Here is a 26,027-nt window from a genome sequence, read left to right as displayed (position 1 = left end):
CTTTCAGGTGACTCTTGGAAAGCATGTTACTTTTATCATTTTGAGCGAATTGAGACAAGCTTTGGAAGAGGAGGATGGACAATGTCCCCAGAAATTTTTGATGCAATATCCTTAGCTCACTATTTGGTTGTTCAGTAAGTGCCTCAGGTGACTTTTATGGTCAAGCAAGTTCAGAAAGCACTACTCTAGATTCTAGCTCGGTTGTTCTCAGCCCTGGCTTCCCACTGAAGCCATCTGAGAGCTTTAAGGGAAAACTATGGATGCCTGATTTAGTTAGTCTAGAGTGGGCAGGGCCTGGGTCTGGCTGTTCGAACAGCTCCCTGTGTGATCCTGGGTGCAGCGAGCAATGAGAGCCCTGCTGCCTGATGAGAGGTCCTGATGGGACTGGGGGTGACTTTCCCCTATTACGGGCTGAACTGTGTTGACCCAAAATTCATATGGTGAAGTCCTGACCTCCAGTACCTCAGAATGTAACCATATTTGGAGATAAGTTCTTTAAAGATGTGAGTTAGTTAAAATGAAGCCATTAGGTTGGGTCCTAATCCAATCTGTCTTGTGTCCCTATAAGATGAGGAAATTTGGACACAAAGGTACACCAGGATGTGCACACAGAGGAAAGACCATGTGAGGACACAGCAAGAAGGTGGCCATCTACAGGCCAAGGAGAGAGGCCTCAGAATGAAACCAAAACTCTGGACACCTTGATCTTAGACTTCCCACCTCTGGAACTGTGAAAAAATGAATTTCTGTTGTTTAAGCCTCCAGTCTGTGCTATGGATTATGGCAGCTCTAGCAAACTAATATATCCCCTATATCTCAAGACCAAGGATGTAAGGATGTTACACACATCCAAATGTGTGTGTGAGACCTACAGACTAGATCTTTCTACTGTGTTTGCTCCTCCAGGAGAAGCAGGGGCTACACTGAAGTAAAGATAAGAGGTGGAGCTTCCCTGGTGGCACAGTGGTTGAGAATCTGCCTGCCAGTGCAGGGGACACGGCTTCAAGCCCTGGTCTGGGAAGGTCCCACATGCCACGGAGCAACTAGGCCCGTGAGCCACAATTACTGAGCCTGCGCGTCTGGAGCCTGTGCTCCTCAACAAGAGAGGCCACGATAGTGAGAGGCCCGCGCACCGCGATGAAGAGTGGCCCCCGCTTGCCGCAACTAGAGAAAGCCCTCACACAGAAACGAAGACCCAACACAGCCATAAATAAATAAATAATTCCCATTTAAAAAAAAAAAAAAAAAGATAAGAGGTGAATGGAGAAGCAGTCCGGATATAAGCCCTGAGCATATGGGAAGTGAGCAAAAATGATGCTTCCAGAGGGAGTTCACATTTCAGTGCAGAAGCCAAAGAAGCACAAATAGCATTAGGATAACACACAGGGGGGAAAAAATCCCTTCAAATATCAATTGCACAGACTGCCTTCACTGACCCCACAGACAAGTTAAGTCTCCCATTGTCCCTTGGGCTTCTCCTTCATGGCACCTGCTATAAGTAATTACTGTTTAATTATTAAGTTCCTGCCTAAAGTGATCTGCTAGACAGTACATGAGAGCGGAGGCTGTGTCTTGACTTGTGCACCATCTTGTTCCCCTCCACTTGGTACATATTTGTTGAACGAAGGAATGAACAAACAAGCACTTCTAGCAACCACTAGCAAAGATGGTACCAAAAGAACTTAATTCAGCTGATGAATGAATTAGTGAGCAAATAAGTCAATGAAGAAGTGAACCAATGACTGAGCACTGACTGGATCTTTGTGTTTTAAATTCATCTTAAATGTTTTCTAAATTCAGTTCCAATTAGATTTCATGACAGTGATTACTCAAGAGGAGATTTCTCCTCCCGAGTAATTTGGTAATTGCACTTTTCTGCTGGACCCTTCCGTTTTAAGCAGAGTCAGGTGCCTTGTGAATCATTTAGGAAATCTGCAAAAAAATGCTTTATACATGTATGTGTGCATATGTACACACACACACATATACATACATATACATACACATACATATTCAATATATATATTCCACACATCACCACCGATTTCATGTTTGGTTCAATGTAAGACTCTGATGATTGTGCATAAAACCTCACAGGGGTAGTGTCCCCGTCCAATCCAAAAGACTCGTGTACTCAATGTGCAATAAAGGTCATAGACGAGCCCTCTGGTTGTTTTTCACCTTTGGGAAAAATGGGGATGTTTTTAGTTCAAAGTCATGAACAAATGCAGGTTCTACAATTCAGACGCTTCACATCCCTGATCGAGGGTCACATTTTTATTCAGGCTGGACCACTTGTCTTAGCACCCGTCTCCAAACCTTTGCCAGGTCTGGGAGTTCTGGGAGTGGAGATTTCTAAGGATCAATAATTCATACGCATATCTCTTAAACTACAACTCTTCCCAGGTTTTTGTGAACTAGTTCAAATATTACACGTCTTTACAGGAAAATCTCAAATATTTTGTCTGGAAAAATCAGCAATTCAGGTGTAAAAAAAAACAGCAGGGAATGCCCAGTTTTACTTCTGTATTTACATTGTAGTCAGTTTCCACTCCTGGCTAAAGGCTTGAATTTCCCATCTGGGAATCTCCTAAAGGCCCAGGTGTCATGGAGGAAGCTGCTCCATCTTTATCTATCTTCTTTCCTTATTTGGTTGGTGTCTGGGTACCACAATAATTATCAGGCCTTTGGATTATCTTCTTGAACTGATCGCCTAAATCGCAGGTCTGGGTTTGATACAGGAGAAGAGAAGTTAGCACAGAGGCACACTGCCCCATATCTCCAAGGGAAAGACCAAATTAGCTCTCAAGATCCCACAGCTTCTCAGGCCTTCCTTGCCTCCTCCTTTTAAGTTTCTTCAATTCTCTCCCTTGAACTCCCATCATTGGATGCTGTCAGTGAATGCTATTCCAAAAAGATGAATGGGTTTATTTGTTTCCTCCCCAACATTCATTCCCCTCCTGGCATCAGCCACAGGTTTTCTTTGGAAAGCCACCCTTCTCCACTCTCTCAGTCCCTGTGGCCTGTATGTTTGTACCACCTGTATCTAGAGGTGAGGTCTGAGACTCAGACCTGGCCAATGAAATCATCACAGTCTCTTGGCCACAGCAATTGGTTCAGATCCAATGAAACACAATGAGAATCTGGATCTCTTTCACACTAGACTTGAATCTGAGAAGATACAAGAAGCTAAGAAAGCTGTCTTGTAATTATCAGGAGATAACATGGAAAAGAACTGAACAGAAAGAAACCAGGTTCTGGTGACATACTGTGAGCCCCTGCTTCTGGCCACACCTAAAGCAAGAATTATTGTTGAGTTTTGGCTAAAGCCAATTTGGGCCAGTTCTTGCAATTGAACGAGTGACTGATACAGGAGCAGTTCTGACCCTCTGTCTTGGGACCTGTCATCTGGATGGATTAGGCCCTTCTTCAGTGCCAGTCGGGTACTCACCTCGAGCAGCAGCATGTTCTCTGACACGCAGAGGACCAGATTGCTAAAAAAGAAGAAGAGAAGACATCTCATCACTGGAAGAGAGTGTACACCTCAGATCCTGCTGCATCAGTGGTGAGACTTGTGAGCCCTCACCATTTTAATATGAACAGGTGACAGATTAAAACCAAGATTCAGCCATAGAAATATCAAACATGTTTTGTTTCACTTTTTATGGGCAGTGATTCCATTCATTTAATCATTCATTCACAGATATTTACTGAGCATTTACAATATATACCAGGTAATATATTAGGACCTGCCAAGGTACACTCATGATCCTTGCCTTCAAAGGATTTAGAGCTGGGCCTCTAGATCCCTTACCTATATTGTGCTGGTGGTATTGATTTGCACAGGCAGTAAACGACATGGTAGTCTCTTCTGACAAGATCATAACTTCTAAAACTAGTAGCATTTGAATTAACGTGGGTTTACTGTTTATCCGCATTTTCTAGGACACCAAGGAAGCCAGCACAGGCTTTGGTATTAGAGCAGGATTCCAGGCATCTCTTGTTATGAATGAAATTGGTAAAAATCTTTTTAAGAGCGTGATATGGCAATATCTGTTAACATTATCATGTGCATGCCTGTGGCAGATAAAACACTCACATAAAACAATTATAATAAAAAAAATGTTTCATTACACAACTTTTTTAGTATTAAAAAAAAAAAAAACTGGAAACAACCCAAATGTCCAAGTAGGTACAGACTGAAACAATGTCTGAGATATAGTATTAAGCGGGGAGAGGGGGAGTTATGTGTAAAAAGAACCCCTTTTTTGTAATAAATAAATAAACAAGAATGTTAGTAGATGCATGCTTGTTTGCAGATGCCTGGGGGAAAGATCTGGAAGAATATACACTGAATCATTAACCTAGTGGGGTGAGATTTCAAGCCATTTTTCATCTCAGTGGGATATACTTCTGTTTGGTTGGGTTATGGAAAAGATACAGGCAAGCCCCACGAGGGCAGAGCCCTACTGTGGTACCATGATAACCCCAGCACCTAGAACAGGACCAGGCATAGAACATGGTGAATGCGTATTATTTTTTTTAATAAAAAATACAGAAATGTTAAAACACAGAAAGTGAAGTGCCCTGATGTGATTCTAGTTCCCTGATGCACTTTTCCCAGGAGGGCACATCTGTGTCATAGGGATCCCAAGGCGGCTTCCAGCCTCACCTCCACATCTCTCCCTTCTGGCGTAAACAAGGTGGGGCTTGCTCTCTTCTCCATATCCTGCAGCTTGATCAACTTTTCTATCAGGAACATTTTGTCTTTGCCCTCCTGCCAAGAAGGAAAACAAAAACAAAAACATGGAGGATGAATGATGGTGTGGGATTGGGAAGCAAATGATAGAAAGGTTGATTTTTAGGCAGGTAGGGTCCTGGACATTGGCTTCGCCACCAGGGAAGTCCAGTTTCCTTAATTTTAAAATAGAGGTTAAAGAAATAAATGTGCTCGGGACTTCCCTGGTGGCACAGTGGTTAAGAATCCGCCTGCCAATGCAGGAGACATGGGTTCGAGCCCTGGTCCAGGAAGATTCCACATGCCGTGAAGCAACTAAGCCCATAAGCCACAACTACTGAAGCCCGGGCGCCTAGAGCCCTTGCTCCCCAGCGAGAGAAGCCACCGCAATGAGAAGCCCATGCGCAGCGAAGAGTAGCCCCCGCTCGCCACAACTAGAGAAAAACCCGCTCGCAGCAATGAAGACCCAACGCAGCCAAAAATAAATAAAATAAATTAAAATTGCTAAAAAAAAAAGAAATAAATATGCTAAACACCACTGCAGGGTTACAAATCGTATATATCCAGAATGTGGGAACTACTACAAGACAAAAGACCTGGTTTCTCCAACAATAAATGTCAAGAGAAGCGGGAAGTGTGAACAGCTATAGATTGAAAGAAACATAAAAGACACATCAACCAAATGCAACATGTGACACTTTTTCAGATTTTGACTTGAGTAATCCTGCTGTAAAAAGACACTTAATGGGACAATTGGGGAAATTTGACCATTGACTGACTATAAGATCATAGTAAGGAATTATTAAATTTTCTTTTATGTGTGATGATTGGTACCATGGTTATGTTTTTTAAAAGTGTGTATCTCAAGCATATAGAAGAGTCTACAGATAAAATGATATAAAGGCTAGGATTTTGCTTGAAAATAATCCAGAGATTTACAGCAAAGGGATAGTGTAGAGGACATAAGAGTATGCAAAGGTTAATGGTTGTCAGGGCTAGGTGGTGGGAACGTTCATTGTACTATTCTCTATTTTGGACTATGTTTGAAAATTTCCATTACAAAATGTTAAAAAGGAGGGGAGAATAACAAAGGGATCCAATGGGACTTACGTTAATGATCTGTTCATGGAGCAGTCTGATCATAATCTTCCTTCCCTCTGTGATCTGCCAGTAAAGGTAAGTGATGATTCTGGAAGAGAAGAAAAGAAAGAATGGCAGACACTCTCTCCAATGCTTTACAGGCTCCGAATCTCAGCTGGTACAGAGGAACTGTTATATTTGCTTGCAAATGGATTTTGGCCCAGCCAGTGTTCCTGCAAAGTTGTATCTGGGTGAGTTAGAGGTTAAATACATTATAGCAATGGTTCTCACCATTCTACACGTAAATCACCTGAGAGGTGGAGAAAAGATTCATGCCATGGCCCCTCCTCAGATCAATTATTTGAGGTTTTTTTGAGCACAAGGCCAGACATCAGTATTTCTTCTTCTTTTTATAGCTTTACTGAGGCATAGTTTACACGTTATAAAAGGTACTCAGTTTAAGTGTAGTTCACTGAGTTTTAGTCAATTTATACAGTTGTGCAAACTTTACCCCAATCTAGCTTTATTTTTATTTTTTATTGAGATATAATTGACGTATAACTTTGCGTAAGTTTAAGGTGTACAACTGTGTTGATTTGACACATTTATATATTGCAATATGATTACCACCATAGTGTCAGCTAACACCCCTATCATGTCACATAATTATTATTTTTTTGTGGTGAAAACATTTAACAGTTTTTTATTTTATTTTATTTCATTTCATTTTATTTTATTTTGCCATGCCACACAGCTGGCGGGATCTCAGTTCCCTGACCAGGGATTGAACCCAGGCCACAGCAGTTAAAGCCCAGAATCCAAACCACTAGGCCACCAGGGAACTCCCTAACAGTATTTTTTAAATGCACATGATTCTAATGTGCAGCCAGAGTTTGTGAATCTGGACAGTGCTGTTCAAACTTCATTGCGATACAGACTTCCTGGGATTTTGTTAAAATGCAGATGCTGATGCTGGAGGTCTGGGGTAGGGCCAGAGAGTCTGCATTTCTAACAAGTGCCCCAGTGAATTAGAAGTTTGGAGGAGCAAGGCAGTAGAAAACTCCCATTTTAATTAAGGGGGCCAATGGCAACCCAGAGCTGGGAGGGAGGGCATGACCAAGAGCCGGGAGACCTAGGTTCTAGCCCCCTCTGCAAGTAACAGGCTCTGCAACCTGGAAACTATCTCTGCAAGTTAGCCCTTCTCTGTAAGTCTTATCACTTCCATCTGTAAAATTGAGGGGTCACTCGACAATCAACTGGTACCACTAGTCTGTGCTGTTGAGTTGTGTCTCTCTACCAGAGGAGCTGCAATCTCAAATGCCATCAGGACTGGGCTTCTAAAGAGGGGCAGCCATCAGCCGACCAACTGTTCATGCAGGAAAATGGGCCCAGTCTTGGCAGATCTTCCACTTCTTCACAAGAAGTCAGAAATCTTTTTTTAATTTAAAAATGAAAGTACACTAACCCACATATCAATAGCACCCAACCGACTTTAACATAATCACAGCCTCAGAAAGAATCACACAATAATTTTCCTAAGCACTCTCATATCCAGTTTTTTCTTTTTGCTTTCGTGTTATTTCTTAAGAGGGAGCAGAGCAGGTATTGCTTTCTTCGTAAAACAGACCCCCCAAAAAGGATAAGAAGATATTAAATAACTTTTAGAAAAATTCAAGGGCACAGTCGGGATGACCCAGAACACTGAGCCCCACTGTAGCCTTTGCCTTCCCACCAAACACCCCTCGGCTGACCACATGTTGATTAGGTATTTCCCCTTCCCTAGTTTTCCAAGGGGCCCCATTTACAACACAATGAGGGTGAGGATGAAGAAGAAGTGCACGCTTCCGACGAGGTTCTGGTAGATCCAAGCAACCCACAGGTAGCTGGTCGTTTTTCTCAGGTTCTCAATCCATTTGTCGATGGACTCAATGAACAAGGACAGACCTCGAAACGGGCCGCAGTCAGCTGAAGGTTTCAATCTGATAAAACAAGGGATAGAGAAGCATCTCTAGTGCCAGACTCAGGTATAGTTTATTCCAGAATAGCCCAGTCGTTTCTGGGCTCTGAACACGGAACCAGCAATTCTTACCTGCTCCACCCACATCCCCCTGCAAAGGAAACCCTCTCGCTCATAGCCCCAGCTGGTGTGTTTTGTTTTCATGACCTGCATTCCAAGGACCAGCTCTTGGACAGGGGTATCACCTGATCCAACCGTAACCAATCCAAAGACCAGGCAGAGACCTCAGTGGTATCCTGGCACAAAGAAATGAACTGGGACGATCAGACTCTCTTCCTTAGGAACTTGAACTAAGAAATACAAAGGCGGGAGGCTGTAATCTAGGGAAGCTGGAGTTGCGGTAATAACGGCCACATGAAGTCAGTTGTTGTGAACAAGCAGAAACTAGAAGGCAAAAAGGAACTGGTTAGGAAGAGAGAAAAGACAGTAAGCACGGCGAGAGAGTCAAGGACATCACAGAACAGAGACGCCTGCCCTGAAGCCGCTGAGATCCTCATGGCTCCAGTTCCACGAGCATCCTAAAAATCAACTCCCTTGCTGTGTGTTCGGTTGCTCATTCATTCTACAAAGGTTTACTGCCCTTGTACTGAGGCAGGAGATAGATGGGCTCCAGGTTAGACATTTACAGCCAGTTTCCTTTCTATACTTCCAGATAGAGAGAACAACAGGAACAGGGTAAATAGCTGGACTTTGTCTCCAGTGGACACTTTAACAGTAATGGCAGGGACAGAGAGGGGCTGAGTCCTGCCCAGATAAAAGATAAAGAGAACACATATTTCTCATTCTTGAGGTCAAGGAGACCTCCCTGACTACATATGCGCAGAAAGGCTCCTTGGGGTTAAAAAGGAGGGGGCGCCACCCCATAATAGGTGATGCCAAGCCTCCCACAGTCCTCTGCGCTGGAATCCATCTTGGCTAAAAGTTGTGCACGCATGTTGGGGAGGGCCCTAGGGCAGGTCAGGTGTGGAAAAAGAAACCAGGTAATTGGCCAAAGGTAAACAAAGACCTGGAAGAACTGCCCAATGTCAATGATTTAACCACTCTTGACCACGCTCCTCCTCATTAGGGAGGACACCCACACCCTTTTCTCTCCACGTGTGTATCTCTGCCTTGCTTTTGTCTTAAATTAAAAAAACCGTTTCCCTGTGTGCTCGCCCACTTGCTGTGCTGTGTCTCTAATAATAAACTTTGTACCTGTTTTTACAGTTTTTGCCTCCTTGAAATATTCTTGCTTTCAAACGGGGCAAGAGCCAGGGGAACTTTGCTTCTAGCCTCTAGCCCTCGCTGGTCTAGCAGCTAGGATTCCTGGTTTTCAACCAGGCTACCCAGGTTCAAGTCCTGGGCAGGGAACTAAGATCCTGCTTCAAGCCAACGCTCACTGCTGTCTCCTCGAGATCAGTACCAGGCTCTGTGCTAGTCACTAAGCCCTGAAGAGTCCACAGTAAACAAGACAGACATGATACCTGCCCTCCCAGGTTCTGGTGGGAAAGATGGTCAAGCAATGAGTATGCAATTAAACAAAGATTCAAAGGCATTTCTGACATGAACTAGGGAACGAACAAAGGAAACCACCCTGAGAGAGAGAGAGGAGAGGGGTGCTGATAGAAGATGAGGTTGGTGGTGAAAGTCAGGTCTTCAAGAGGACTTTTGAGATGAGGGTGGAAGGAAGGCCGCCAAGCAAAGGGACTGAGGAGAGCACTTCAAAGAGGTAACCCCATCCCATGTGAGGAGAGGCTCTCAGGGTCCCAGCAGCAGACTGAGAGCCTTGAGGCTGGAGTAGGATGGCGCCATGGTGGGTGAGGCTGGAGAGGTAAGAGGGAGCCTGACCAGACAGGGCCTTTCAGTTCATTAGAGGAAGTTCTGTTCTGCATGTGGAGAGCTGCCTTCTCCCCAGCTGGGAAGCTGCAGAACTTGGAGGAAGTAAGGAAGCTGTGCCGTCAAGACTGGGCACCTGGCGGGTGGTGACCCAACTTGGATATACTGCCTCCCTTGGTTGTAGCATCTGTTGGTTACCAAGGCAACTTGGGTTAAACACTGAATTAAGCATCTCTTTTTATTCTGACCTGTGACATCTAGGGCCTTACTGATCCTGGAGAGACTGCCTTTCCCAGGGCTAGCCTACAAAGCATGCCTTTCATATGCAAACCTGAGCCCCCATCCCACCTCCATCTCCCCTCTCAAGCGCTCACACTCTGGGCCCTGTTCCTCTGCCCCCATCACCCCAGGGCCACATACCAGCCAACTCCAGAGGGTCCCTATACCCCAGAGCCTGCTGAGATTATTCAAACTCACCCCTCCTAAGCCTGCTAACCCTGCCTTTCCCTTTGCTCTGCACGGAAACCACAATAAAGACTTTTGACCACGTTGACCGCTCTCTCCCTCTGCCTCTGACGGACCCTGGTGCCTCCCCATGTGGCCCCCCATGGTGTGATGTGCCCCCTCCCTTTGGGGTCTGTGAGTATAGCAAGTTATTTTTTCAGTGGCAGTTGTCTCCTGATCTGTTGGCCTCACCATACCTGAAGAATGATAAAACCTACATTTTAAAACACGCACCCACCCGCAAGGCTGCCATCTCCTACCTCCAGATGGTGATGGCCAGGGTGCACAGGGCCCCGGTGAAGGACGGGAAAAAGAGCAAAAAGATGAAGAAAGTCATCATCTGTGAGGCCTGCCAGGCTTTGCTCAGAGGCTGGAAATTCATCATCAGGCTGATCTGAAGAAAGAGAAGCAGTCACCTCCCTTCTGTAGCCGGAGAAGCAGGCCAGAGGGACCCCAGCCAGACACCAGCTCCCTGACACCTTTCCCAGCCCCCCCACCCCACCCACTTCCAGCCACCACTGGGTCACATGGGACTGAGCAAAGCCGATTGGTTCCACCTTCAGACTGACTCACATTTTTGACGTAAAACATGATGAAGAGAGTAATCATTTGGATTAAGGGCAGCAGAGGGCAGAAGAAGATTCCAATCCTATGAGAGAAAGGGGATGAGTGTCAGAGATCAGGGGAGACACAGGGAATCCGTGTGGAGGGCAGGGAAAGAGGGTGTTATGGGCTGAATTCTGTCCCTCCAAAACTCATATGTTGAAGTCCTAACCCCCAGTACCTCAGAATGCTACTGTATTTGGAGGTAAGGCCTTTAAAGAGATAATTAAGGTAAAATGAGGCCACTAACCTCATGTGGGCCCTAACAGACTCATACAGAGGGAAGAAGACCACGTGAGGGCACAGGGAGAAGGCACCATCTACAGGCCAAGGACAGAGGTCTCAGGAGAAACCAACCCTGCCAACACCTTGATCTTGGATTTCGAGCCTCCAGAATTGTGAGAAAATAAATTTGTGTGGTTTAAGCCACCCGGTTTGTGACACTTTGTTATAGCCACCCTAGAAAACTCATACAGAGGGAGACTGATTCCAACACAGCAAACCAGGCAAATCCCACCATACCCAGTATCCACAGCTCTGGAAAAGAGATTTTGCAGAGAACGCTACCCACACAGCCATTAATTAAACCACCAGATGGCCTTCAGCCAGCCCTAACCCAGGTGTCCCAAATGTGGGATATGAACTCCTCCTCTGCCTTTGGCATTCAAGAAGACCTGAGGTCCTGCAGGGACAGGCATTAAACTGCATCGAGTTACAAATGACAGGCATTAAACTGCATCGAGTTACTCAGCTCTCCCCAGTGCTTCTGAGGCCAAAGAAAAAAAAAATCTCAGTTTGGTGCTAGAATGTCTTTAAGTCCTAATGCTTGCCAACCTCCATTTTTTTTAAAAAAAGAAGTAGTCTTTAGACTGAGAGCCTTGACAGACAGCAGCATCTAGCTAGAATTTAATGACTTTTTGTGATGGGATTGATTTTATTTTTCAAATTACTTGCAATTTCTGTCAAATGATATGATTTTCCATTGATGATGATAAAGACTCATTAAAAATATATTTAAATTTTAAAAAGGCAAACAATTTAAAAGATAATATTAAGTCAAAAACAGTACAGGTGATAGATAGATATACCCAAAAAATAGGCAGGCTGGTGTACAAAAGACTAAAGTTTGGGAAACATTTTCCTCACCTCATTTTCTACCATCATCTCTAACGTACACTCAATCTCTGTCATTCTATTATCTTCTTTTAAATCTCATCATCAAAGGCAATATTCTCCTAAAACCCACAGAGATTAAATCTATAATTGCCACGGAGAAAGGAAAAGATATGTGTGTTTCCGATTGTGCTTATTTATGATTTATTAACAAAAACCTTAAAGGCCCAGAAGTAATAATGAGCATCTCATTGTAAGCTTCCCCGCCTCGAAGCTAACACTTCCCTTGGGAATCTCTGTCAAATGGTCAATAGTATGAGGGCTCAGGCTCTAGGATTCAAAAACCTGGATACTGAATCAGATGACTTACCCACATTACTTATTAAACAACAAAAAAGTTGAGTGCTCATAAGTACCATACGATCCAGCGATTCCACTGCTGTGTATATATCAAAAAAGAATTGAAAACAGGGTCTCAAAGATATATTTGTACACCCATATTCATAGTAGAATTATTCACAATAGCTAAAAAGCATAAGTAACCCTGGTGTCCACTGGCAGATGAATGGATTAACAAAATGTGGTACATACACGCAATGGAATATTATTCAACCTTAAAAAGGAAGGAAATTCTAACTAACACATGCTGTATGGATGAATCTGGAGGACATTATGCTAAGTGAAATAAATGAGTCACAAAAAGATAAATTCTATGTGAGTCCACTTATATGAAGTATCTAGACTAGTCAAACTCAAAGAAACAGAAAGTAGAATGCTGGTTGCCAGGGGCTGGAGGGGAGAGGGAATGGGGAGTTGTTGTTTAATGGGTACAGAGTTTCAGTTTTGCAAGGTGAAAAAGTTCTGGAGATTGGTTACACAACAATGTGAATGTACTCAACACTACTGAACTGTACACTTACCAATGGTTAAGATGGTAAATTTTATGTTATGTGTTTTTTACTACAATTTTTAAAACAGAGCCCTTAAGGATAACAACAGCCATATAATATCCCTACTTATAAACATTTCTGAATCAGTTACTCGCTAAGCACTCAATGCGTACATTTTCTCATTTAATCCTTACCACAACCCCATGAAGTAGGTACAAGCATCGCCCCCATTTACAGATTAGAAAACTAAGGTTTAGAGAGAGTTTAAGTTATTTGCCCAACGGCATCCTGTTCATTGAGATAATGTGAGTAAAAGGCCTTTGTAGACTGCCCAGTTGCCAGTGGGTGACCTGGCAGTGTGCAAACGCATCACCTAAACTACACAAAGAAAAAGTCCTCACCACCTCCAAAAATAAATTCACTGACGTTAGTGAGTTATTTGCAGATAGCCAAATCACCCGGGGCAACTTTAAAGAGTTGGAAAATAAAGCACTTTACAGTTGTATGGCATATTGGAGATTGCAAAGCAGTTTTCTTGTATCATCTGATTTAATCCTCAACACGATTCAAAGGCAGCTATTATTATGTGCATTTGACAGTTGAGGAGACTGAGGCTCAGAGAAGCTCAGTGACCTCAGTGAGTAGAAGAGCCAGCCCCAGAATCCAAGTTTATCCAACTCCAAATCCCCTACTTTCAGATTAGCAACCCCCCAAAAGATGGAACCTGGCAATGTAATATGCCATGCAGAATTCTGGCATTAGCTACATCATGTTAAAATAAATAAATAAAAATAGTCACTGGCTATTGGTTTGAGTTTCTAGGTGAGCTTGTCAAAAATTTGATGCAACTAGCTGGCTATCCTCAAAACACACATGTATGCTCACACACACACGCACACACACACATGCACGTGTACGCATGCACTATTGCCAAAATTGAGGTGGCAAACCCCAAAGGCTACAGAGGTCCCACCAGAGCCCCACCACCAGGGAGTGAAGCAGGTCAAGTGTAAGGCAACCTTCTCTGCCTTTATTTTCCCAGTTCTGTTGAGATATTAATACAAAGTAAAGTTTTCTGCCATAAGAAAACTGACAGCATAAGGGCAACAAGAAATGGCAAATCAATACTGGGGAGACAATAGTTCAAGGTGGGGTCTGCAGCAAACTGGAACCACTCACACCAGTTCAAGGCCCAGACAATTGTTACCATAATGGGAGATGATCTAGATCTTTCCTTTTTTGGCGAGAAGCCAGAAATGTTAAATTTTATGTGAAATCTCCTGATTCTTAAATACTGGTGGTTAATTCAAATTTTTTAGAGAAAGCACTGCATCAGACAAGCAAAACACACTTGCAGGCTGGATACGGCACGGGGCCCTCCAGGTTAGGAATACCTGCTCTATGTTGATTCTTGGCTGAAGTCCTCATAAAGGAAAAGAACAGTCTGGGACCTGAATTCATGGTTCTCAGACTGGCTGGATTTGGTATCACCTGTGCAGCTTTGAAAAACAACAGATTCTGGACGTTGCCACCAAAACTCCAAGTCCACAGTCAGGCGGGAGCCACTGGGCAAGCCAAAGATTGTCAAAACTTACCACACCAGAGTTTGTGAGTAGATCAGTTCTAGGACATTCCTGGCAATGTCAAACTCCTGTAAGCCAAGACTTGAGATAAGCCGCATCCCAATGATTCTGTGAAAATGTAATGAGTTTAGTACCCAAACCATCAACTCCCTCCTTCAAAAGATTCCTCACAATCGACACAGGAGGACAAATCCTCACCAGTTTGGAATAAAGTCATAAGTTCCCTTGCAAATTTCTGAAAATCCCAAGTATGAGCATGGTTTTGAAGAAATAATTGAGGGAAAATGGAATTAACACAATGCATTCGAATGGAGGTACTGCTCAAGTGGTTCCGAAAAATTCTAGAGAACATTATGTAAATTATCCCAACTACTATTTAAACAGATAATTAATTATGAATTTAAAATAGGTATTATTTAAATGAGATAATTATTTAAATTATCCCAACTATTATCTTGTTTATACCACCTTTTGCTTGTTAAACCTTTTTTTTTTTTTTATTTTTAAACATCTTTATTGAAGTATAATTGCCTTACAATAGTGTGTTAGCTTCTGCTTTATAACAAAGTGAATCAGTTATACATATACAATATGTTCCCATTTCTCTTCCCTCTTGCATCTCCCTCCCTCCCACCCTCCCCATCCCACCCCTCTAGGTGGTCACAAAGCACCGAGCTGATCTCCCTGTGCTATGCGGCTGCTTCCCACTAGCTATCTATTTTACATTTGGTAGTGTATATATGTCCATGACACTCTCTTACCCTGTCACATCTCACCCCACCCCCTCCCCATATCCTCAAGTCCATTCTCTAGTAGGTCTGTGTCTTTATTCCCGTCTTGCCACTAGGTTCTTCATGGCCTTTTTTTTTTTTTTTTTTTTCCTTAGATTCCGTATATATGTGTTAGCATACTGTATTTGTTTTTCTCTTTCTGACTTACTTCACTCTGTATGACAGACTCTAACTCCATCCACCTCATTACAAATACCTCCATTTCATTTCTTTTTATGGCTGAGTAATATTCCATTGTATATATGTGCCACATCTTCTTTATCCATTCGTCTGTCGATGGACATTTAGGTTGCTTCCAGGTCCTGGCTATTGTAAATAGAGCTGCAATGAACATTGTGGTACATGACACTTTTTGACCTATGGTTTTCTCAGGGTATATGCCCAGTAGTGGGATTGCTGGGTCGTATGGTAGTTCTATTTGTAGTTTTTTAAGGAACCTCCATACTGTTCTCCATAGTGGCTGTATCAATTTACATTCCCACCAACAGTGCAAGAGTGTTCCCTTTCCTCCACACCCTCTCCAGCATTTATTGTTTCTAGATTTTTTGATGATGGCCATTCTGACCGGTGTGAGATGATATCTCATTGTAGTTTTGATTTGCATTTCTCTAATGATTCATGATGTTGAGCATTCTTTCATGTGTCTGTAGGCCATCTGTATATCTTCTTTGGAGAAATGTCTATTTAGGTCTTCTGCCCATTTTTGGATTGGGTTGTTCGTTTTTTTGTTATTGAGCTGCATGAGCTGCTTGTAAATCTTGGAGATTAATCCTTTGTCAGTTGCTTCATTTGCAAATATTTTCTCCCATTCTAAGGGTTGTCTTTTGGTCTTGTTTATGGTTTCCTTTGCTGTGCAAAAGCTTTTAAGTTTCATTAGGTCCCATTTGTTTATTTGTGTTCTTATTTCCATTTCTCTGGGAGCTGGGTCAAAAAGAATCTTGCTGTGATGTATGTCATAGAGTGTTCTGCCTATGTTTTCCTCTAAGAGTTTGATAGTGTCTGGCCTTACACTTAGGTCTTTAATCCATTTAGAGTTTATTTTTGTGCATGGTGTCAGGGAGTGTTCTAATTTCATACTTTTACATGTACCTGTCCAATTTTCCCAGCACCACTTATTGAAGAGGCTGTCTTTTCTCCACTGTATATGCTTGCCTCCTTTATCAAAGATAAGGTGACCATATGTGTGTGGGTTTATCTCTGGGCTTTCTATCCTGTTCCATTGATCTATATTTCTGGTTAAACCTTTTTTTTTTTTTCAGGGACCAAACTCGGCATTCTCAACCCAAATAAACTGAAAATTTTTCAGCTTTCAGTTACTGCTATTGAGTTAATGGTGTTTCCCTGTTTTCTAAATCCACAAGGAGGAACCCTACGTCCCCATTTATTCTGAAGAAACTTGAGACCACTTTGATTTTTTTCTTACGGAGGAACTGCCAGTAAAAAACTGTTGTAAAAAATAAACAAAACAACAACAACAACAAAAAACTTCTCACCTTTATGTCCAGACCCTGGACAGAGGCTGAACTAAAAGTGAGTTTGGGCAAACTGAGTGAGGAAATTTGGCTTTCAACCTACCCACTGAGGAAGGAATCAGTATTGTGCCATGCCATCTTATCACTAGGGCAACTTGCAAAAATAAGTAAATGTCTATTAGGAATGAGATGCTCATAATATTATTATAAAATAAATGAATAAATAAAAGAGGACCACACATGGGCCAATGATGACATTGCCCTAATCCTGCACACCTGGAGTCTAAAATAAAAATTAGTGCATTAATTAAATTCAATGAAAGCAATGAGATAAATCTATAAGTACAGGCATGGAAGGATGACAAGGCGTACTGACAGAATTAGTAAGAGCAAACTCCATAGCGATTTTGCAGTGTGACCCCATTTTTGTCTTTGAAAATTATATAGTATACACACACACAAAGCAGTGCATAGACAAATCTGGAGGAATATACATAGACTAGAATATTAAAATGGTCTATTGTGGATAAGATTTCAAATGACTCTCTGTTTCTGTGTTTAATTTCTAGAACTTTCTCAGGAGATTGCATAGGGCCAATTGGACTAAATGAACCTTGACAACAGGACTGTCAGGTCAAGATGAAATTTCAGTTAATTCAGAAGAAAACAATATTTCAAAGGACAATAGGCAGACTTAGAACAACGTACGCAGACTTAGAACAACGTACACTTAGAGTACAGAAGGGACCCACACTTACTGCTCAGCCAGGACTATGGCTCTGGTTACAACGTCAGGTATAATTACTCGAGACAGACAAATATTTACCTCCTCAGGAACTCCCCCAGGAAGGAATCAGCTAAAGAGAACACCAAATCCATCAGAAGGAGCCGGTAGATTTCTTGGCCAATGAGGGTTTCCCAACACTGGAAGGCAAACAAGATTTGGGATGTGGGAGGAGGCTGCGGTCTCCACTTAGTTCCCATCTGTTCCTGGCCCCCTGTGCTCATAAGAATGTGGCTGGTGGCTTAGTTTGACTGAGTCTTTGCGTGCCCAGAAAAGCAGACCCACTCTCAACAGAAATGCACCTTTAGGGTGAATTTGTTTTCAAGAATGTTTATTCTCTTCCTGTGCTCCTTCTTCCCCCATTAAGGCTTGCCCTCCTCAGGTACCCAAACTTTCCCTTCTCACTAGCTCTCCCCTTTAACACTTTTCTTCTTTGTCCTATGCCCTCTGGATCCCGTTTCTCAGCCAAGGAGAGCAGGAGGTGTCAATGGCTAATAATGCCTCCACTCCTTTTGCTTATTAACCTTATGAAAAACCAATTAATATCTTCTTGTTTAAGAAAGTGGCCTAGAGGTTTAGCAGACTAGCACAAACGGGAAGGTTGAATTAATCAGCTTATGAAAATGGTGGTTAGTTACCTCTGTAGGAAGTCAGTGCTATGAGCTGATGGATTGGGAGCTTTTAGATTTGGCTGAATGAGGAAAGTTTCAGGTATACAGCCCAAGGATGGATGGAAGAATGGAAGGATGATTAGATGAATAGATGGATAAGTAGATGGACAGATGGATGGAAAAATAACATGATATCTGCTCTAATATCATAAGCAGAAGCTCTTGAGAAACTCACTTCCTCCCTGGTGGTCAAAGGCAAACTTAAGACAAAACAGCATGGAAATCTCACCTCATCACCAGACAGGGCCACAATGTTGAGCCAATAGTGACAAAGAATTCCAATGATTGATAATTTCACAAGGATGTTTCTAAAAAACAGCAGCAAAAACAACTACCATTACCCTCCACGGCAGTCATTAGTGCTGTTTGCCAACATTTCCTTTGGGGCATATGGTAGGATGGGAATTCCTGCCCCCCTGTGGTTGAGTGGGTCTATATCGCTAGATCTGGCAAATGAGTTGTGAGCAGAAACGATGTATGTCATTTTGTGTCACTTCTAGACTAGAGCATTTAAATGCCAGTGAGACTCTTCAAGACTTACTGTCTTCCCTCTGAAATGACAATCAGAAGTATTTGAGATGGTTGCTGCAATCTCAGCCTGGATCCCTGAGTGACTAACATGAGCAGAAATCCCCTGCCAATCCACAATGGGCATGTAGCATGGACAAGAAATAAACATTTGTATTCTAGACCACTGAGAGTTTGAGGTGGGGGATGTTTGTTACCACAGTTTAACCTCATTTATTCCGACTGATACACCTTCTTTTGGGTATCTCCAAACTACCTGATTTCATTTCTCACTGTAATAGTAGTACATACACATACTATTCATCAGGTGCTACCATGGACAGTAAACATGCTAAGCACTTTATCAAATCATCCCTCTTAATCTTTACAACTCTATCATAGGGTAGATAGTATATTATGCCTATCTTACCGATGAGGAAACAGAAACATAGAGACATGAAATAACTTGTATGAGATCACACTATTTGTTTAGGGTCATGGCAAAGGTTCAAACCGAGGACCATCTGATTTAACAGCCTGAGGTCTTAAACCCAGTCACTTTGCCTAAATCAATACCTTCTGGTTTTAAGAAGTCTTCAGCATTGGTGTGCCAAGAATCATGCACAACTAGACCAGTGATTCTCAAAGTGTGGTCCCCAGACCAGCAGTAGCATCTGTAAACTTGTTAGAAAGGCACATTTTCTGGCCCCAACCCGGATCTGCTGAATCAGAAACTCTGGGGTTGGGGCCCAGCAATCCCTCCAGGTAATTCTGGTGCATGCTAAAAGTTGAGAACCATTGCACTAGACAACATTGTGAAGAAAGGGACAGGATCCGTCTTTTTCAACTCCAGATCCCAAACCTCTTACCCAGTGCTTAGCCTATAGTAGACCCTCAATAGCTACTAGATTAACACCTTAGTATACAGTGATACTGTGATTTATAATAAGAAATATGTATTTGGTCTTCTTTCCCTTTTCTGGCACTGAGCTCCTAAAGCAGTTGGAATTTCCTAAATGAGGAGAGCTATCAAGGTGCCTTTTGTTATATTAATGAAGTGACTGTTGGGAAGCCCCGAGGTCTATTAAGGTTAGGGGCTGGTTGCCATGACAACCAATCCTGTGATTAGAGGGTCTGAACTCAGCTTGCCTATCTCAGACTCCAGGGAGGGGAGAGGGGCTGGAGTTGAGTTCAACCACCAGTGGCCAATCATTTAATCAATCATGTCTATGTAATGAAGCCTCCGTAAAAACCCAAAAGGAGGGGGTTCAGAGAGCTTCCGGATGGGTGACAGGACAATATTTGGAGAGAGTGGAAATCTCTGAGAGGGCAAGGAATCTCCGCACCTCTTCCCCATACCTTGCCCTACATACCTCTTCTACCTGGCTGTCCCTGAGTTATATCCTTTCATAATAAAGCAGTAATCTAGTAAGTAAAGTGTTTCTCTGAATTATGTGGGCCGCTCTAGCAAACTAATCAAACCTGAGGAGAAGTTCATTGGAACCTCCAATCTCTAGCTAGTCGGTCAGAAGCCCAGGTGACAACATGGATCTGCGACTGGCATCTGAAGTGGGGGTGGGGGCAGTCTTGTGGGACTGAGCCCTTACCTTGCGGGATCTGACGCTATCTCCAGGTAGATAGTGCCAGAGTTGAATTAAACTATAGGACACCAAGTGATAGTGGAGAATGGTTTAGTGATGTGGGAAAACCCCACACATCAGAATTGGTGTCAGAACATATACATTTACTGCAGTATAACTCCAGGTTAAACTAGAAAACACACTCTTTTAAGCCAAGAGAAGCTTATCATAGGTCAGAATGATTGTCTATTTCTGAGCTTTCTCATTTTCTCTGCGTGTAGAGAAGATTTTAAATATTTTATGAAGCAATACATAGGGCTAATATATATTAAAAGGTAATGAATCTCTCTTGGGATCAGAAAAATGCAAATTAGATAAAGGGATTAGATCAAAATGACACACTGAGCATACACGCCTACCACGTCTCTATGCAAATTCTATTGAAATGATAGAAAAGTCAAAAGCTAAAAGACCCATAAAGCAGAGGAAAACAAAAAAAGTCACCAAGGACAGACCAGAAATACAGAGGGATTTATGGAAAATAAAAAGCAGAAATAAAAATATGAAAAGATTAAAGAAAGATTAAAATATAAAAAGGGATTGGAGAAAACCCCAGTTTAAAACAAATTTGGCAGAGGACTTCCTCAGAGCTTGTGGTAGTTCTGAGGATGCCCGGAGCTTAGAGACAGCAGATACGAAGTGTCTGGAAAGGGCAGCTGGGTGATTATTTGACTTTGCTAGATGTCAGAAAACCTCAAAGCAACACCTGCAGACCTCAGAAGAGGTAGTTAGAATACAGAGTCTTTGGCCCACTCAAACCCGCATTCAAGTAGAAAGGCAAAATAAAAGACATGTGGGAATGTGGAATTACTTAGAAGGCTGACCATCCTGAGATCTACTCTAAAATGATGTCTTATCGTCTGCTATAAAACGAGGAAGTTGTAAGTAGGATACATTTAACAAACACTGGTGAGCAAAGAAGCCAGTCAAACTTAATGTGTATGTCCAAAAAAATTGCTTTATGCCCCTGAATTGTACATTTAAAATGGTTAAAATGGTTTTTTTAACCACAACAAAAAAAAAATCCCAATTGTTTCTAACCATTGAAAGGAGGCACCCAGACGTGTAGGGTGGGTAGAAGTGAAGGCTTTCTCAGATTTTTTTCCTCAGGCGAATAATACATATATAGATTAACTCTAAACATTAATCTTAGAAGTCAGCCAATTTTTTCTGTGAAAGGCCAGACAGTAAATAATTTTGGCCTTGCAGGCCATACAGTCTGTGTCCCATCGCTGCAGTTGTAGCAGGAAAGCAGCCATAGATAATATGTCACCAGTGGACATGGTTGCACTCCAATAAGATTTTATTTATGAAAATGGGAGGCAGGCTGGGCCTGCAGGTCGTAGTTTGCTAACTGCTGATCTAAAACATATATGTGTATATATGTATATGTGTGTGTTAAAATATGCTTGTTACAAATTTAAGGGTAACAAATGTTTAAGATCTGTATGAAGAAACTATAAACATAGACATAAGCATAGATATGCTATTCCAGGAGCAAGGAATGGCCAGTGCAAAGGTCCTGAGGTGGGTGTGCAGTTTGGCATGTTTGTGAACAATCAGAAGGCGAGTGAGGCTGGGGGCACTGAGGAAGGCGGGGGAGAGGTAGAAAATGAAGTTGGAAAGCTGGCCAGGAGCCAGATCTCAGAGGCCATGGTAAGGTAACGGCTCTGGAATTGATCAGCAAAGAAAGCCAATCTACGTGTACAGCCTTATCATTATAAACACCACCGTAACCAGGAATTGGTCAGGGCACTAGCCAGGAAGAAGCAATAAGGACACAATTTGGGTAGTTTTATACTCTGTTTATCAAAACTGTGGGGTCACCTCTAGCACATACAGTGCCTTTGTGGGAATCACAAAAAGACACCCCTTCCCAGCCAATGAACTGCCAAAAAGCAACCCCTCCACTTCCATTTGGGTGGCTGAATTACAAAAATGCACCTGCTCCTCCCGGATGATTCAGTGGGTACTCGGCCTCACAGTTTGACTCATGGGAACACTGGATGATATCAGTCCCCACACAACGCCTTAGTCAAGAACATTTGTGCAGTGCACAACCTGCCCATCTGTACATCTCATAACTGAGAACTATGTTAATCCTCAGGCTGGGAGCAATTGGAAAAGATAAGCCATTACTCTGAGCAAAAGGCAGATGTACTCAATAATTGTATTTCCTCAGGGCTCTTTGGACTTCATGGCTATTAACCCATACCATAAAAACACACTTTACTCTTGAAATTCTTTCTGGAAAACAGAACTTTGATACTTGAGTGTAACCTTTTCTAGCTTCCATCCATTTCCCTCCATAAAAATGGAAGCTGGTGTGGGGAGTGATAGCCACACTTACCGGATCAGGAGGACGGAGACTTCATGCCTTGGCATCTCATAGTGCTCCACCAGCCTGAACATGGAGTAGAAGCGAGGCACGACCAGGTTGATGCAGGACACAACGAAAGGCAGTAACAGTACCGCCCCGGGGTTCCCGTTGTTCGCCACGAACTACAGGGGAAGGAGGGAGAGAATCAAGATGCCAACTGTACACTGGACCCCTCTCTGCCTGACTCAGAAGACCCCCCCCCACCCCCACCGTCACAATGGGAAAACCGCAGAAGTAGATCCTCTGAGGTTAGCTATTAAGGTACCATTTATCCAGCACTTACCCTGGGCCGAGAATTACCCACATGATGCTTTAATTCCCACTACAGCCCAGCAGGTGGGTGTTAATAGACTTAACTGATGGACAACCTGAGGCTCAGAGAGGTGAAGATACTTGCCCAGGGTCACCCAGCTAGGGAGTGGCAGATTCGAACCCAGGTCTATCAGACTCAGGGACCTGAGCTCCAACAGCCATTCTGTGACTTTACTTTCCTTACCAAGAGGTTTGGAAGAATGAGAATGTGCTCCTGGCCTTTGGAACAAAAGCTTGAGTCACTGAAGCTACCACACAAGGGAATTTCTCCTCCCCTCTCCTGCATGCCCTTGTTCATTTCACCAGGCTTCGCCTGTCCTCAGGTGCTGAATTAGGGGCAAGGGGAGCCTCTACTAGCACATGCTGCACATTTGTATGAGGGTCAGAGGGGCGTCCCTGCCTTCAGGTGTTTGGCTGGAAGGAAGCCTGGGCTGCCCCTCTGCCAGACGCCCTTGGGGTAAGGGATTCCAGTGGATTTATCTATGTCCGACAATTTCCCATTCCCCACCCCCAGGCCTGACTCTGCCTCTATCTACCTCTAGATGGTTTTGAAAGCACCACATGTACTTCTGGCAGTATCTTTGGAGCCAGAGTAACCTAGGGTCAAATGCTGCCCCCCTCCCCATGCTTATAAGCTGCAAGGTTTCGAACCAGATGCATAGCTTCTCTGAGCCTCTGTCCCAGTCTGCATGATAGGGAGATTATCACGTAACCCACAGAGACATTGTAAGAATTAAGTGAGACCAAATAAGGGAACGTCTAGCCGCAGGGCTGCTAAATGACACGGCTGGGGGCACCATTCACGAGAAACTGTAGCTGCCAGTGAATGTGACCCCTGGAGTTGTGCAGAGGGTTGATCCTGCCTGGCACAGGCAGATGTTCAAACAATGGGAATGATTCCACTTCTACCTCCTCTCCTCCTTAGCTGCCCTCCTTCACTTCAGGTGAGTGTGAAGAAAACCTTCCAGGTCAAGGAGAAACTCAGAAGTCTCCTTTATACCTACAACTGCCCTGTCACAGCTTCCACCCTAGGTAGGCAGTGCCAGACCCCAGAGGACTGCGATTCAATTTTGTCTCTTTCAGGGCAATCCTTAATATGGTTAATGACAAAGCCTTAGGTTTATATAATCTCACACCCATTTTCTTGCTGGCTCCTTCGGTTTTTCATCCATTGGGTTGAGCACCTACTATGTACCAGGTATTGGGCCAGGTGCCTCGCTATTCTTTTGAAGAGACAAATGCATAAACAAGCATTTTCAATGCTGCATGTGACCAGCGCACAGGGAAAGACTGCAGAGTCAGGCACACCTAACTCAATCTAGTAAGGGTGGTGATGCTGAGAAAAGACTTCCTGGAGGAAGTGTCACTCGTGCTGAGGTCTAGAGGAAGAAAAGGAGGAGCTTGCCAGATGAAGGGAAGTGGGGGAGGGCAGTGCAGGATGAATGTTTCCCATCCAGAGATGAGGAAAAACATGGTGTGTTCAGGGAACTATGGACACACCATTTAGTGTTGCTGGTGTGAGATATGGGTGGCTGTGGGGTGTTGAGGCTAGAGATGTGGGCAGGGGTCACATCACAAAAGATCTATCAATCATGCCATGGAGGATAGATTTTATATTTAGAGTAATGGGAAGCCATTAAAGAAAGTGACACAATCAGACCAACCTGCACCACAATTCTAGGGGTTGGCAAAATGGGCTAAAATTAGCCCCATTTTCCAGAAGACTGAAATCTACAGAAAAACAGTACTTTGTCCACCCAGCTAATTAGTCTCAGAGTTCATATCATTAAAAAAAAAGAAAAGAAAGAAAAAGCTAACATTCCTTCAATCACCCACGGTACCAGGCACTAAGTAGACTCTCCACATAACTTTTCTCTAGTCCTGACCACACACCTACAAAGCAGGTAGTCCCAGTTTACAGGTAAGGAATCCAGGGCTTGGGAAGAGTAAATCACTTGCCAAATTCCATCGGTTCACAATACTTACTGAGTGTCTACTCGGTGCCAGGGGCTATGAGAGACATTAGGGATATAATAATAAAGGAGGAAACCAGAACCTGATCCCAGGTCTGTGGCCAAAGTTCTCATCTCTCAACTAGCCCAGCTTCCCACTCTGAGGTGTGCACACACGTCACCTGGGGATGTTCTTGTGATGCAGATTCTGGGTCCGTGGGTCAAGGGAGGGACCCAGGATTCTGCATTTTTTTAGCAAACTTCCGGCTGGTGCCGATGCTGCTGGCCACGACCCCGGTTTGAGTGGTGGGCTCTCCCCTCCCCTCCCCCTCCTGCATCCCGTCCCTTCACCTGCTTCTCTGTGCTCTGGACCCTGGAGTTCCTGCCTCTCTGGTTACCTCTGAGTTGTTCTCAGCCAGGTAATAAACGGCTGTACAGCAGGCAATGCCCACTCCAGTAGAGACAACCCAGGCTGCCAGGTGGGCAGCGAAGCGAATCAACCGCTGATTGAGTGTTAACTTGACTTTCTCCTGACGGATTTCTGACAGGTTCTCCTGTAAACACAAGGAAATCAAGTTCACCCGCAGACCCCCTCCACTGTCAGCAAAGATTCCCCCCCACCCAGGTCTTGCTGCCCCTAGTGACACAAACCCACCCCAGATCCACAGGAAAGAGGGGGAAAGTGCACAATGAACTTGGATTAGGAGACCTGTGGGAAAATCTCTAATGGGCAAGACCCCCATCATTTCATTAACTACATCTTCCTTCTCAGACAAACAGATTGGGACCATGATCTTGGGAAAATACATTGAGGCCATAGAACCTCCTTGAAGAATAAGGCTGTGTGTCTACACCAGGGAACCCTCTTGTCAAAGCCCCTTTGTCTATAAATTCTGCTTGCTCTTTTTTTTTTTTTTTTTTTGATAGTTTTTTCTATAGACCGGGGTTTGTCAACCTTAGCTCTATCGTCATGCAGAGTTTGATAATCCTGTGACAGGGGGGCCTGTCCTGTGCACTGCAGAATCTTGAGCAGCATCCCTGGCCTCTACCCACGAGGTGCCAGGACCACACACTCCCTGGCTGCAACAACCAAAAAAGCCTCCAGACATTGCCATGTGTCCCCAGGGCAAAACCGCCCTGAGTTGAAAACCACTGGATAAAAATTTAAACCTGGA

At 43.5% G+C, this 26,027-nt stretch overlaps 2 protein-coding genes across 2 annotated transcripts in view; one reads left to right on the top strand and one right to left on the bottom strand.

Annotated features, from left to right (window-relative positions):
* Positions 1-5,512, top strand: part of GDE1 (glycerophosphodiester phosphodiesterase 1) — a 34,109-nt gene extending 28,597 nt beyond the window's left edge. The window contains exon 8 of the transcript XR_009497455.1: positions 569-5,512. The gene's annotated coding sequence lies outside the window, so the exon portion shown is untranslated. The remainder of the gene's footprint in view (positions 1-568) is intronic.
* TMC5 (transmembrane channel like 5) overlaps positions 2,494-26,027 on the bottom strand; it is a 66,004-nt gene continuing 42,470 nt past the window's right edge. The window contains exons 10-21 of the mRNA XM_059895777.1: positions 25,251-25,406; positions 22,559-22,710; positions 18,291-18,369; positions 17,433-17,530; positions 14,356-14,451; positions 10,728-10,803; positions 10,415-10,548; positions 7,624-7,797; positions 5,849-5,927; positions 4,673-4,777; positions 3,452-3,494; positions 2,494-2,726 (exon numbers count right to left, since the gene is read on the bottom strand). Of these exons, the coding sequence (XP_059751760.1) occupies positions 2,680-2,726; positions 3,452-3,494; positions 4,673-4,777; positions 5,849-5,927; positions 7,624-7,797; positions 10,415-10,548; positions 10,728-10,803; positions 14,356-14,451; positions 17,433-17,530; positions 18,291-18,369; positions 22,559-22,710; positions 25,251-25,406 (1,239 nt within the window). The 3' untranslated portion in view covers positions 2,494-2,679. The remainder of the gene's footprint in view (positions 2,727-3,451; positions 3,495-4,672; positions 4,778-5,848; positions 5,928-7,623; positions 7,798-10,414; positions 10,549-10,727; positions 10,804-14,355; positions 14,452-17,432; positions 17,531-18,290; positions 18,370-22,558; positions 22,711-25,250; positions 25,407-26,027) is intronic.

Source organism: Balaenoptera ricei, chromosome 15 (genome assembly GCF_028023285.1).
Source record: "Balaenoptera ricei isolate mBalRic1 chromosome 15, mBalRic1.hap2, whole genome shotgun sequence".
Classification (NCBI taxonomy): Eukaryota; Metazoa; Chordata; class Mammalia; order Artiodactyla; family Balaenopteridae; genus Balaenoptera; species Balaenoptera ricei.
This window is presented reverse-complemented; position numbering and strand designations above follow the sequence as displayed.